The sequence below is a fragment of the Cetorhinus maximus genome, chromosome 4 (assembly GCF_964194155.1).
Source record: "Cetorhinus maximus chromosome 4, sCetMax3.hap1.1, whole genome shotgun sequence".
Lineage (NCBI taxonomy): Eukaryota > Metazoa > Chordata > Chondrichthyes > Lamniformes > Cetorhinidae > Cetorhinus > Cetorhinus maximus.
The window spans coordinates 98,346,015-98,360,284 of NC_135882.1; the positions used below are offsets into that span (position 1 = coordinate 98,346,015).

The 14,270-nt window shown below is 44.7% G+C and overlaps 1 protein-coding gene across 2 annotated transcripts in view; it reads right to left on the reverse strand.

The window, feature by feature from the left end:
- Positions 1 to 14,270, reverse strand: part of sntg1 (syntrophin, gamma 1) — a 637,587-nt gene that overhangs the window by 183,380 nt on the left and 439,937 nt on the right. For both annotated transcript variants that reach the window (XM_078539715.1, XM_078539716.1), the window contains exon 4: positions 12,888 to 13,022. In XM_078539715.1, the coding sequence (XP_078395841.1) occupies positions 12,888 to 13,022 (135 nt within the window). The remainder of the gene's footprint in view (positions 1 to 12,887; positions 13,023 to 14,270) is intronic.

Below are 14,270 nucleotides of genomic sequence, written 5' to 3' on the forward strand. Positions count from 1 at the left end.
GTTATTGTTCAGACAGATCTGTGTCTGCAGCCATTCCTTAGCCAATCACAACCAACCTGCAACAATATTCATCTCAACCAAGGGACATTTATAAGATTATTGAATGGATTTCTGTTTGGACTGGCAAGTGGTACTAAGATTCTTCATGATGGTGACAGAAACATTGGGCAGGATCCTCTCACCTTAGTCCCTGCCAGAATGGCAGCACCATTTGCAGGTTTGGAACCCAGCTCACTAAATGGCAGATCCGGCAGTTGCTTGTTACCAGAGAAAATGAAATGTCATTTTTGCTCTGAGACTCCAATCAATTTGAGAGGTCAGGCAGATGATGTGTCTATTCTGTTAAAGGAGGGATTTCTAATTAAAGGGACCATGGCATAGGTCAGAAAAGCTCACCAATACCTGTTTTTTTTTTCAGGCTGCAGCAACCACAGGAAAGAGAGGAGACCTGGGAAGGCTGCCCACCCATCACCCTGCTTCCCCCGCATCACTCCCTTACCCCCGCACCCCCCAAGGCACCGGATCTCCCACTCTTACCTGGACGTTTAGCTGAGGAATCTGAAGGAGTGCATTGGTGAGCTCTCCCAAGGATGGAAGGAAGAAGGCAACCTCTCCAACCAAGGAGATGGATGCAAGTGGCAGAGCACGTCAGCAGTTGGAGTCTGATCCCTCCAACTGGAGACAATGCACCAAGAGGCTTTAGGCCCTCAGGGGGGGTGGAAAAGGTGAATAGCATAATGCTTTCAGGTGCCAGATGCAACACTGGCTTTTCCAATATTCTCCTGCACAGCACTCCTCAAGTCAACTCACCATGGCAACTCCACTCAATGCCCTTTTCTCTAGGCACCTCACAGAGCAGCCAAAACCAACACTTCCCCTCAGCCTCAGCCTGTTGCCCTGTCGCACCCATGTCTCACAGTTACCATCCACAAAAAGTGTCCTTCCCCCTCTCCACCAAAACCAGCACTCACAATTCTCTGCTCCCTCTCCTTGCAGCAGAAGAGAGCACACAACTTGGCAAGAGGCAGAGGCCTGGGGGGATGTGCACCTTATCAGTCACTTCCAATGCCTGCCCACCTGCTCCGCTGGGAAGGAGGCCTTGTTGCAGGAAGTTTTCGATGTCAGCAGCAAGCTGCTATGACAGCCTGAGCCTCTTGAGACACTGGTGTTCAGATATGGCTCTAGGGGAGCTGACCCTATTTTGGGGGTTTCATCTCAGTTGGCAGTGGTGTGGTCTCTGCTATTGACCTTCAGTAGAGGTGGAAGGTGGAGCTGCATAATCTACTCCCATGCCATATTAAAGGCTGGCAGCTGAAGGTGAGATGTCTTCCAATAAATTGGTAATCCCCTGTCAAGCAGTAAAAGTACTTTCTGAGAGAAGAAATGCTGCGAACAGCAGTCCCACAATGGCCATGGCTGCAGCCCTTCAGGGTAACTGATCAAACCCTTCCCAGTCTGTCAGTTTTACTCGAGAAGCTGTTGCTGTTGTGCACCGGTCTTGGTGACCCTGTGAGGTTGCTGACAGGTCGGGAAACAAATTCCACAGCTGGGAAATCCAGGATTAACAGCTAATGCACCTCCGTGTTGGCTTCCTAACAACCACAACTTCTTAATCATTTACCCAACAAATCCAAAGGGTTCCTCACTCATCTTCAATGCCACCACAGGGAAAACTTGAAGAGGATACAATCACTTTAGGATTTGACCCAGCATCAATTTCTGGGACTTTTCCACCCTGCTCACCCCTGAACTGGCCTCCAACGGGCTGGGAAAATCTTGTCCATTGAGTTCTAAATTGAATATCATTGTGCCCATTCACTCGGTATAAAATGGGTGCATAAATGACAAATTTAACAGGGGGAAGATCCACACCTGAATTTCACTGGCATGCAGGCTGCTGCGAACATCAGATGGCCATGTTAGACACCTGAAAAGTTGAAGTGAGCACCTGCATCTATTTCCAGACCCATTTGTGAAATTGTCTAAAAGAATTTGGATTTTGCAGTGCACAACCTATGATCACATCTCAGGTTCCCCAGCAGTCTAACCAGTGACCCTTAAAAGTAGGTGTAGATTACTCAGTGCCGTGAATTGGAGATCCAATCAGATACCTACCTGGCATAGCCATGTGAACAAGTTCATTGGTACAAAGGAGAAAGATTTTTAAAAAGTGTGCAGAAGAAAAACTACAAGAGTCTCTTAGCTACTCAGATACCATTACATGGGTAGCAAACTCACTGCCGGTGAATATGCAGAGGATGCAGCTCTGACAGGGCTTTGCATGCTAAAGATAGAGATTGCAAACTTGCAGGCGTTCTGGAAAGGAATGTCTTGGGCAGAGCATCGGCAATTTTGTGATCACCACCTATTGAGCACATGGCCCTGGCACACAACATAATGAGAGGGGTTAAATTGGTTAACCCCTGAAAACAGATGTGGGCATTGCAGTACACATGTAATCGCTGTCACATTTACTCTGCTGCCAGCAGCATGTTAAATTCATGCTGTCCCTTATTTTAAACGATCGCTGTGTGCAATCATGCTACCAGCACTGCTTGTATCAGTGGGGCAGGGGCAGCCTGCACTCATAAAGAGGAGGAGCATCATGGCTGCAAGAAATATCTGGGTTTTTTTGAAAATTGAATCTAAGCTTTGATACTTTGAGCAATAGTTGAACGTGTGAGACTGTGAGCACCAAGAGTTTTAAGTAATGCCTCGGAGTCTTGGTGGAAGAGGTGGAAAGAAGGAGAGACATCTTATTTCTGCAGGGAGCAGGAGGCACTCCATATATATATTGAAAGAACAAACAGAGGTGGCAGTCAATGCCAAGAATGTAGCTCCAAGAACATGGATGAAGTGCAGGGAGGAGTTTAATGATCTAACATAAGTTGTCAAGCTGAGTGAGCTCATCTTCAAATAGCATAACCTATCCGCTGCACCTCATCCACTCCTTCCTTCTTAGGCAGTTCCTCAGGATGAAGAGTGACTTGCTTCCGCTCCATTTCGATGGGTTCTGAGATGACTGGTAAGTTCTGAGATGGCTGCAGACACTGCAACATACAGGGCAGGTGGTGCATGAAGGGTCGGGCACATGAGGCGTTTTGAAGTTTGTGTGCATTCTCCGATACCTTGACTTCACGTCTGTGTGATCCCAATAAAGTCTCTTGATGTGTTCGGTGCATTCCCGAATAAACCTTTCTCATTTTAGTCGGTCACAAGCCAGAAACTCCCATGAGTCAGTGGGGATGTTTGATCTCTTCAGCGATGCTTTGAGGACATCCCTCAAGTATTTATGCTGTCCTCCTGGGAGTCTCCTGCTAACTATAGCAATTGCTTTGGGAGTCTGGCGTCAGGCATATAAACTGTCCCCCCATCCACTGCATGGTTCACTACATCTCTAAATACTCATTGACCAACAATATCTATCAATCAGTAATCAACCCTAAAATTCATATTCTTTCCCTCACCCTAATGCACATAATTGTTCACGCACACTGGCAGCTTTTCATCATGACACCCAGATCACCTAAATATATTGCAGGACACTAGCTGACACATTTACTCTTTCTTGCAGGAAAAGGTGCCACATAACAAAAGGCAGCCTGGAGGACCGCACACCTGTAGTTTTAACTTCCATGGAGGAGACTGTGTTGGCCTTCATGGGAAAGGGGCATCTCTGAAGCTATGGCCACTGGCTGGGTTGAAGGGGTTGATTATGAGGACATTTGCTTATCTAATCCTCCTTCTCTCATGTACTCCTCCCTGATCCCACAATCTCTTCTGACTCACAAGCAATGGATTTCATAAGCATACACCTTCTAATTGCTTCTCCCCTCATCACAACCCAGCCCTTGCTCCTTTTTCATTTCAGATACCCAAGAGCTGGAGCCTATCCAGTCAGTGGGTGAAGAGGAATAAGACAGTGATGATGAAGAGACATTGTCAGTCAATCTTATTCAAAGTTGCCAGCTCAGGCACTGACACTGAGTGCATTTTAGAAGCTAGGATGGAGGGAGGATCCACACATAAGACCATAAGACACAGGAGGTACACAAGCAAATGCTTGGTGCACTGAAAAGCCCGCCAGGAAGCCTGCACACAATGATAAGGAGCATGGAGGGGTGCGGAACCAATTTAGCAGAGGATTTTGTACCAACCTCACAGGCCATCATTTGCAACATGGAATGGATGTCACCTCCATCATCACACCAATGGAGCCCAGCATGATGCCATGCCTAGTGACTGATGGCACAGCTTCTGTTGCAGAACAGGCAGTTTCTATCAAAAGCCCGAGTGTTGTAGTGAGAGCAGAGAGAGTGAAGCTGAGGGGAAACAGTGCGAGTGGACAATAGTTAAAAGCAGGGAAACTGGAGGCGGAAAGTCATCGAAAGCAATAAGTCAGGGTCAGGGCACAAGCACGTCACTGCCATGGATTGAGTGGATTGATGAGTAAATGCCTTTCAGAGATCAGTTTCTTATTGCTTTATAGGTCAGTGTCTCATAGCCTTAGACTTCCCTATCTTATAGTGTCAGGGGGCCATGAAGAAACATTAAACTGTCTGTATAAAAATGCACACAATGGCCAAATTATTCTGATATGAGGAGAGACCTTAGACTCAACTGACGTTGCTGATCCCGATGTACACATATCCATGGTACGTAAGCGGGCAGTTTAAAATTCTGATTGCCAGTTTTACCCTGCCTGGACTGACACATGATTCCAACAGCAGTGGCATCAGATGGCCAGCATCATGGAGACTTGCACTGTTTGCCCTATACTTACCCTGTTTTTTATAAGGATTTACTCGGAGCTTTTCATTGTAGATATGAAGCGAACAAAACTCTAAGTAAATGAGTTGGGGTGTCAAAGCACAATGGCGCCGCAGCAAAGTTCACCCCTCATCCCAGCAATGTTAACCCCCCTCCACAAAAAAGGTTTACCCCACCCCGAGCAATGTTCAATCCCCCAACTTCAGCAATGTTCACCCCACATTCCAAGCAATGTTCAGCCATCCCTCCAGGCAATGTCCCTCTCTCACCCCAGGACAGCACTCACCCCCTTCCACGCCCTCCCCTGGCTCACCTCCTGGAATCCCAGGCTCCTGTCAGCTGATGTTGGAGGAGACAGCATTGTTGGGAGGTGGGGAGGTTGGAGTTGAATGTTTTTGTGGGGTAAGGGAGGGGGATGAACATTGTTAAGGGGTGAGGGAGGGGTTTGAACATTATCAGGTGTGGGGGGTGGTGGTGGTGAACATTGACAAGGGTGAGGGAGGAGTGAATACTGTTGGGAGTGAGGGGGTCGGTGGGGTGAACACTGTCGGGAGTGAAGGAAAGGGTATGAATGTTGTAATATGTCTTTAAGGGATAGCAGCATGCCAACACAAAAAGGGAAGTAGTTCATGTGATCCAGTCTCAGTTTCACTTTGGCCTGTGAGCAGAACACAGCACTCACACCATATCTCTGATGTCTTCAAGCTTTTTATCCATGTATATCTGTTCTCATGTGCCTAGTCTCAATAAATGAACCCACAACCTGTTTACCAAATCCCTTATGAGTGATTGGTGCCTTTATATTATTGTTAAAACATGACATGGTGTTTAGTGGTGGTAAAACAGCATGGCAGCAAGATTAAGTACAGGCATGAGATAGTGAACAAGCCTTAGATCATGCTATGTGGCATGAGACGACCCTCAGCGTTCTGGTCAGACCACAACAAGTTTGCAGCATTGGTCAGTGTTGAATTTGCAGCATGGTGACTATTTAGAAAGGCCTGCAAGACGCAGTGAGTTAGTGCTCAAATAAAGGGCTGGTAGGCAGACGGATCCCTTGTGGTGAGTGGAATGGCGTGTCAAGAGAACCAGCGCCGGGTTAACTTAGACGGGAAAGGTAAGTGACTGGGGTGTAGGCCAGATCGAGAACAAATGAGGGAGAGTCAAACAAAAAAAGCAAAGCCATCATAAAAATTGGGCCAGGGAAGGTTGTGGTTATAATGGATGGCTTTGGAAGTTGCTGAATAATAAATTGAATAAAACAAGGAGGAAGGTCAAGGATATTGTCAAAATTTCCCAGTCTGAATTGGGATGCAGCTGACCTACTATGCAAATGCAAAATGTTTAAACAGTGTACAGAGCTATGGTTCCTTGATTCAGGTGTGTCTGAACCAGGCAAGCAAGTCATAAAAATCCGCCGAGCAACTGGGAATGAAGGTCTACGAGGCTGAACATGTCAGGATTAGCAGAAGAAGAGCTAAAAGTTCCCCAAAAGTTATGGACTACATTGGAAGACTGGTTCAGAATCAGGTTAAACTTCCGTTTTCATCGATTAGAGTTCTTGTCATTTCCACAACAGCCCACAGAATCCATAGACCACTTCATCAGCAGATGCAGAGAAAAGGGTATATACTATGATTTTTCAAACACAGGGCTATCAGACATAATTGTTGAGTTGATGATCATATCCTCTCCCACAGAAGCTTTCCAGAAAGATCTGCATGAGAAACCAAAACATATAGCATTGAAGAGCTACGCAAAGATGGACATCAGTACAAAGTGATCCTTGCAGGCTGAAGAAGCTTACAGGTCCTAAGCACAAGCTCGATTATTGACTCACTCACTAGCACACCCGAACCTAGCAAGCCAAGTGGAAGGTGTAGCCTTCTGCACGCACCAAGGAAATGCCCAGCTTTCCATCAATTCTGCAAGCCATGTGGCAGAAAAGGCCATTGACAGCAACAGTGCACTAAAGCAAAGGCTGATTCAGCTACAAAGAGCCGTACAGTAATCCAAACAGACCATGCACAATGGGTACCTTCAAGCATGAGGCGATTGACAGATACCTAGCACAAGGAAGATGGTTGTGGCTGTTGGAGGTCAGTCATCTCAGCTCCAAGACACCACTGCAGGAGTTCCTCAGGGTAGTGTCCTCGGCCCAACCGTCTTCAGCTGCTTCATCAATGACCTTCCTTCCATCATAAGGTCAGAAGTGGGAATGTTCGCCGATGATTGCACAATATTCAGCACCATTCACAACTCTTCAGATGCTGAAGCAGCCCATGTGTAAATGCAGCAACACCTGGACAATATCCAGGCTTGAGCTGACAAGTGTCAAGTAACATTCATATCACACAAGTGCTAGGCAATGGCCATCTCCAACAAGAAAGAATCTAGCCATCATCCCTTGACTCTCAATGGCATTACCATCACTGAATACCCCACTATCAACATCCTGGGGGTTACCATTGACCAGAAACTGAACTGGACTAGCCATATAAATACTGCGGCTACAAGAGCAGGTCAGGGGCTAGGAATCGTGTGACGAGCAACTCACCTCCTGACTCCCCAAAACCTATCCACCATATACAAGGCACAAGTCAGGAGTGTTATGGAATACTGCCCACTTGCCTGGATGAGTGCAGCTCCCACAACAGTCGCCTGACACCGTCCAGGACAAAGCAGCCCGCTTGATTGGCACAACATCCACAAACATTCACTCTCTTCACCACCGACGCACAGTAGCAGCAGTGTGTGCCATTTTCAAGATGCACTGCAGGAATTCACCAAACATCCTTAGACAGCACCTTCCAAACTTATGGCCACTACTATCTAGAAGGACAAGGGCAGTAGATAGATGGGAACACCACTACCTGGAAGTTCCCTTCCAAGCCACTCACCATCCTGATTCGGAAATATATCGCCGTTCCTTCATTGTCACTGGGTCAAAATCCTGGATCTCCCTTCCTAACAGCACTGTGGGTGTATCCACACCACATGGACTGCAGGGCTTCAAGAAGGCAGCTCACCACCACCTTCTTAAGGGCAACTACGATGGGCAATAAATGCTGGCCCAGCCAGTGAAGCCCACACCCCGTGAATGAATTTTAAAAAACAGAAAATTATGATGTTGTGCACAATGAGAAAAAGAGCAGTGAACACATGCTTCACACTGTCAATCTCGTGGGAAACAAATGCCATCTCATGGTCTGAAGTGTTAGCCAAGATTCAAATTATCTGTTGTAAGACATTTGGCAACTACTTGTTATTGGCAAAGATTGACACAAGGGCAAGTGCCAACATCCTACCTCTGTGAATTCTAAAAGTCATGCATCCACATACATAGAAGGCCATGGCGAAACCTACTAGTGCACAACTTTCAGTGTACACTGGTTCACTTATTCCATGTTCAGGATCCATAGTTCTGGAGAGAAAATACAATCAATCCTCCTGGGTATCACAGATGTTCTACATTGTGGAAAGTAAAGATTCAGTGACTGTAGGTTTACTGGCATGTTGTGACCTCGCACTACTGATAATCCATGAAATTGGTCAAAGATCACAAGGTAGATCAACATTAGAAATGACTCCTGTCACCTCAGTTCACAACCCAATATTAAAATATCCAGAATGTTATGACAAAATTGGCAGTTTCAAGGGAGCTGCAACATTACACTTGCAGGAGAATGCAAGTCCATCAATTGATCTGCTGCATTTTGTGTAACGCAAAATGTGTAAAGCAGAAAACAGCAGATACAGCACAGCTCTGATTTTATCAAGCTTTCTATCCATGTATAACCGTTCTCATGTGCCTACTATCAACAAATGAACCCACAACCTGTTTACCCAATACCTTACAAGTGATTGGTGCCTTTACATCATATAAAAACATGACAGTGAACACTGGCGGTGGTGAGAGAGGATTGAACACCATTGAAGGGTGAGGGAGGGAGGCGAACACTGCTGGGGTGTGAGGTGGAAGAACGCTGTCAGGGATGAGGGAGGGGGATAAAAACTGTCAGTGAGGGTAGGTTGAGCAGTGTTTTGGTTGACAGCTCCATTTAAAACAATGTAAGTCAATGCACTGAAGACAGACCTTAAAGGGTGTGTCTTCAGTTCATGACAGGAAAGGTAGTGTGGCTGCGCTGGAATTACACTGGACAATTGGCCTCCTGACACTGTTCACACCTGCATCTCCGCTGGGGCGGACATCAGAAGGTGCAAAGACTCTTAATGGCAACTGGGCTGATAAAATTACGCTCAGTGTTGGACACACCCTCTCTGACCCTGACCAGATGATCTGGGCTAATGTCCATAATACAGTGGAACTGCTGGCAATAATATATTGCGAGGAATCAGATACAATAGGGTTTGTTGAGACACGGTTAGAGAAAAATCTGAACTGGGAATTAAACATTGTAGGGTATAACATATTTAGATGAGATAGAAGGAAAAAGAGGGAGGTGGTATAGCTGTCTATTACAGATGACATAATGGCAGTAGGAAAAAATGGCACAGCTACCGGGCCTGGAGGAATCATTTCCACTTGTGCGAAAGAGCAAGCTAGACACGCCAAGGTAAGATAGTTACCAAGAAATCAAATAGATAAGTCAGAAGAAACATCTTTAGTCAGAGAAGAGTGAGAATGTCAGAAGGAGGAGGCTGGAGTGGAGCAAAATGCTGGCATGGACTGGTTGGATCAAATGGCCTGCCTGCGCTGTATTCTCCATCACATTCTATATAAGCTTAGATAGCTGCCATCATGGCTCTGCATAACATTGTTCAAAGGGCCTTAAGGGGCAACGCAGCAGACTATTAATCTATTCTCCAACAGATCAGTAGGACTGCTGATGCACACCCTGGGAAAGTGGCAGTGGCCTCATGGAATATGATATGGCTGCCCACTCCCAGTATTCTTCTACTTATTTTTCCCATACCACCAGTGCCATTGCAGTTGCCTGTCAACCAACCAGCCCAGGCCGAGATGACACAGTCTGAAGTCAGGCCTTCTTGCCCCAGAGCTGCTGGGGGACCCCTTCAAGGCCATTTGCAGTCTCAATTGGAAGTCAGCAGCCTTCCTCCACCCATGCTGCAGCCACTGTGGAATCAAGTCCTGGGGGCACAAGGATAGACACACAGAAAACAGGCACTAAGGAAATGCACAATTGAGAAATTAGTTTAATTTTGTATGCATTATGTCATGATTTAATTTATATAATTGGTCTGGAATGTATATTTTCTGGTGGTTTTAATTTTTGTTTTGTCAGAAAGAGGATGAGTGGTAAGGAAAGGTAATGACTGTGGGGCTATGTGGAGGAGTTGCTGAGGTTACCGGTATCACTCATGGATTATTAAAGCACTTTGGAACCCAGGCCAGAGGAGGCTGCTTACATTGTAGCCTCCATTCTGCTTCCTCTTCCACCATTTTCTCTTCTTCCTCCTCAGTTTCTCGCCTGATAGATGTTGGCAAGAGCTGCCCAGTCATAATGGGCAAGTTGTACAGCATGCAACATACTACCACAAATCTCGATACCCATCACCTGTATACTGCAGGATACTCCAGGATGGTCTAGGCAGCAGAAGCATTGCTTGAAAAGACTGATGGTGTGCTCTATAATGTTCCTTGTGGTAACATGCTTCTCATTGTAAAATTGTGCATTTGTACATGAGTTTTCGACTTGAGTCATGAACCATGTCATAGTAGCTAACCTTTGCTGCCCAGAAGCCAAGATTTTACTTACTGTGGTGGGTCAAATACAAATGGATGAGAGAACTGTCACAGGTGAAGAAATTGTTGCCAGGTTAATGAGCATTTGTGGTGAACTGCCTGTAATCACAATTGAGCTGCACATTGAAGGAATGGAAACCCATTTGGTTAATGAAAATAGACAAACTTAGATAAAATGCACACAAGGCAATGTGCATGCAATCAATGGCATCCTGCACCGTGGGGAATCTTGCAATCCATGCAAAGCCTCAAGCTCACTCCACCTGTTTTTTTCTGGCGTGAAGGATTGAAGTGTACTGATTCTCTGGGCGTACAGTGCCTCAGTGGCTTCCCTTATGCAGCAGTGCATTGCAAACTGCAAAATGTTGCATATATATCCAACAGCAGCTTCGATGGATTCAAATGCATAAAAGTTATGAACTGTGGTTGCCGTGACAACCTAGTCTTCCAATTAGGCACTTTACAGCCTTCTGGGCTCAATTTTGAGTTCAATTTTAGACTCTGTCCTCCATTCTATATTTTTTCCCCTAGTGCCAGCCTGCATCTTGTTTCCATGTTTTGCTTCCAGGCAGCACTGACCATTATTCTGCTATTAACACATTCTGCTATTTTGCTTTCAGACAGCACTGACCTTTATCCTGCTATTAACACCTACTCTGGCCCAATACTTTGTTCCTTTACTACTACTATTCCCACTCTCTTGCCTTTCATTCCATGACATCTTTATAATTTAATGTCCCCTGCCCTCTAACCCATCCCTGACCTTTCCTTTTGCTCCACCTGACCCTCCCCACTTTTTCAACAGCATGAAACCCATCACATTTCTGCCTCTCTTCAGTCTGAATAAATCATATTGGATTCAAAACGTTAACTCTGTTTCTCTTTCCACAGATCCCACCAGACCTGCTGAGTTTTCCAGAACTTTCTGTTTTTATTACAGGCAATACTTTCCTTGCCCTGCTTTGAGATTGCAGTTGTAGCTGCAGCAGTTGGCAGATTTCAGTCATGACCTTGTTTATGAAATAAAGACGTCTCAAACATTTGTCCTTGCTGAAGCTGAGTTAAGCAAATTGCTCCCTAACATCCTTGGTGGACATGGTTTGTTGCTGAGAGGCTTTCTCTTCTTCCTCCTGCTCCCCCTTTTAGCAGATTGTCCTGCTCTGCATGGAGCCTCTTCATCCTCCCGGTTATGTTTGTATGGGTGGAAGGCCTACAAAGCAACCCATTTCTGGAAGTAATTTGTTTCAGCACAGGCTTTTAAATGAAAAAGAAGTACTTCAATACAAGCCAGCTCACTTCCTGTAGACTATTCAAATTTCAGCCAAGTATAGGAAAGCTTTAAAACTGTGTACAAGTGCACCAACAGTCAGAGAAAAGAATCCAACAACGAACCTGCAAGTAGTTCCTGATCCTTTTAAATAGCTCTGGCAGGAGGGTTTTTATTCTGTTTAATATGGTATTCAACATATTGGCTGGATTATGCAGTTAGGAAATGGAAGCACGGGTGTCAAATCGGTATTTAATTCTGATTGGTGTCATGATCTGCCTGCTTGCATGCTGCTGGTGATCGGTATGTGTGCAAATACCCCTGTATCAAAATAGCATCCTTCTCACTTCCTATTGAAAGCGTGCGCCTGCATCACAGACCCCAATTTAAGTTCCAAGTGACTACGTCATGCATAAAAACAGGCGCAACACAGCCCAATTTTAAAATCTCCCAAATATAAATGATGGAATGGATTGATGCCTAATTCTTTCCTTAGTGCTATGTCTAGATTCTGTCTTTCAAATCTTGTCCAGCTTTTAATGCACTTCAATAGGAGCTTTGATATCCAGAAAAATAAACCTATTTAAGACATAGTGAAGCATTGGGGAAGAATTCCATACAGAGCTGAAGACTGGCAGATGGCAGAAAGCCAATCTATGGTTAATCTTTAATGAACCAAAAACCTCTTTCAACAAGCAAATACATTTTACAAATGTAAAGCTTACATTGACATTTATCAATGTCATTTGAATAAGCTGTGTGTTTGTTGCCTTGTGCTCATGGAGGCTGGCTGTCATTTTCACACATGCTGTGTTTTATTCTTTAAGTTTTCACAGATGCACAAAGCATCGTATGAATCCTAAAAGCATATCTTACATTTTCTCTCCTGCAGATTGAGACAGCACACAATGTAGCAGATTGTTTACCATGTGATATACTGGGCACTGGATCATAAAAAAAATGACAAGTATTTCACAATAAATCTGGTAATGTGAATATACTAACACAAAAACACAATGCATTTCAAGCATTGGTAGGCCTTGAAAATGAATAGCATTCATTTTAAACAACAAAGGTAACGGGCTTCAAGTATTAACATTTTTGAAAGGAAAGGTTACTTACGCTAGAATAGAAGGCTTCACTAGACACACAGATAACATCTTGCTCCTGAATTGTTAAAATGTCCTTTGCTAAGTGCAATCGCACTTCAAAAGGCTCTTGAGTTCCATCTTGGAGCAAACAAATTCCTGTCTTTGTCTTGAAAAAGAAGATGAGACTGATTTAAGCAAAGTTGACATTATTTTAGTTGTAAGAGATATCAACCACCTTTCTATCTGACTTCATGTTTCAAAATACTACAGACAGAATTTTTCATCCTGACATGATTGTTTAATGCATAGGGTATATAAAATAATATAGATTATAACAGCTTCAAAAACATGTTATGTGTGCTACGAATGAAAAATATTATACCTCTCCCCATAAAACATTAAGCACAGATTTTAATATGGTCAAATGTATCGGCAACAGAGAAGCAGGGTTTTTTCTGTTGGAGCTGGGTTCAAGTAGAAAATGGAGCTTCTGATGTAAAGAAAATGGCTCAAATACCCATCTTTTCAGAGATGACTGCCACTTGCAAATTAGTACAGGGCCCTTCCCATCACACTGAAGGCAGATGTTTGTTGTACATCTGATTAGTAAACTTTGAAACTTGGGATGACAGCTGCTGGCAGGCATTTCTTGGAGGCTAGTTATGAAAACATGTGCTCATATCTCCAGGGCTCAGTGCCTACCACGATTGGATTGAAGAAAGTCAAGCAGCTGCTGCTTAAGATCTATACTACCAATTGGTGAAACCGTCATTCGATAATGTCAGAGGGATGATGGCAATAGTCTTTCACATTTTGTGATGAATTGCATTACTCATTACCATTTATAGTTAGCTCCTGATACTTGCTGTTTGCCCAGTGCTAGCTCAGACCAATGCTTGTTCATTGCCTATAATTACCAACCAATGATGCTCCTCCTGGGGAGGGGAGATAAGCAAGGTTTGTTTAGGATCACATAGCTTTGAGCTAACATGCCTGACAATGGAGGTTTGGAACTGCGTCAACCCCCTGTGGCAGACTCGTCAGCGTAAAATTTTAGTCAGGCACGTCCACAGCGCCTTGCTATTAGAACTTGGAGGGGGTAATCCTGTTGGGTAAACTGGAATTCAGGTTCAGATAGCTCTATCAGTCAGTGCTCCGAAGGGTAGGATCGTCCTATCTGGAAAAACAATTGAAAGCTGATGATCTCTGCTGATTGATGATGACATTTTAGTTTGTTAAGCTCGAGGAGTACACTTGCTCTAGAGACGGTGTTCTACACTCATTGCCAGGTCATTGTACCTGGGTTGTACATGTGTTGGGTGGCATAACAGCAGGTCAAAGGCACTTGAGAATCTATCTCCACTTGGAGAGGTAAGGTTTGATCAGGGTTAGTCCCCATGGCTTTGTCAGAGGG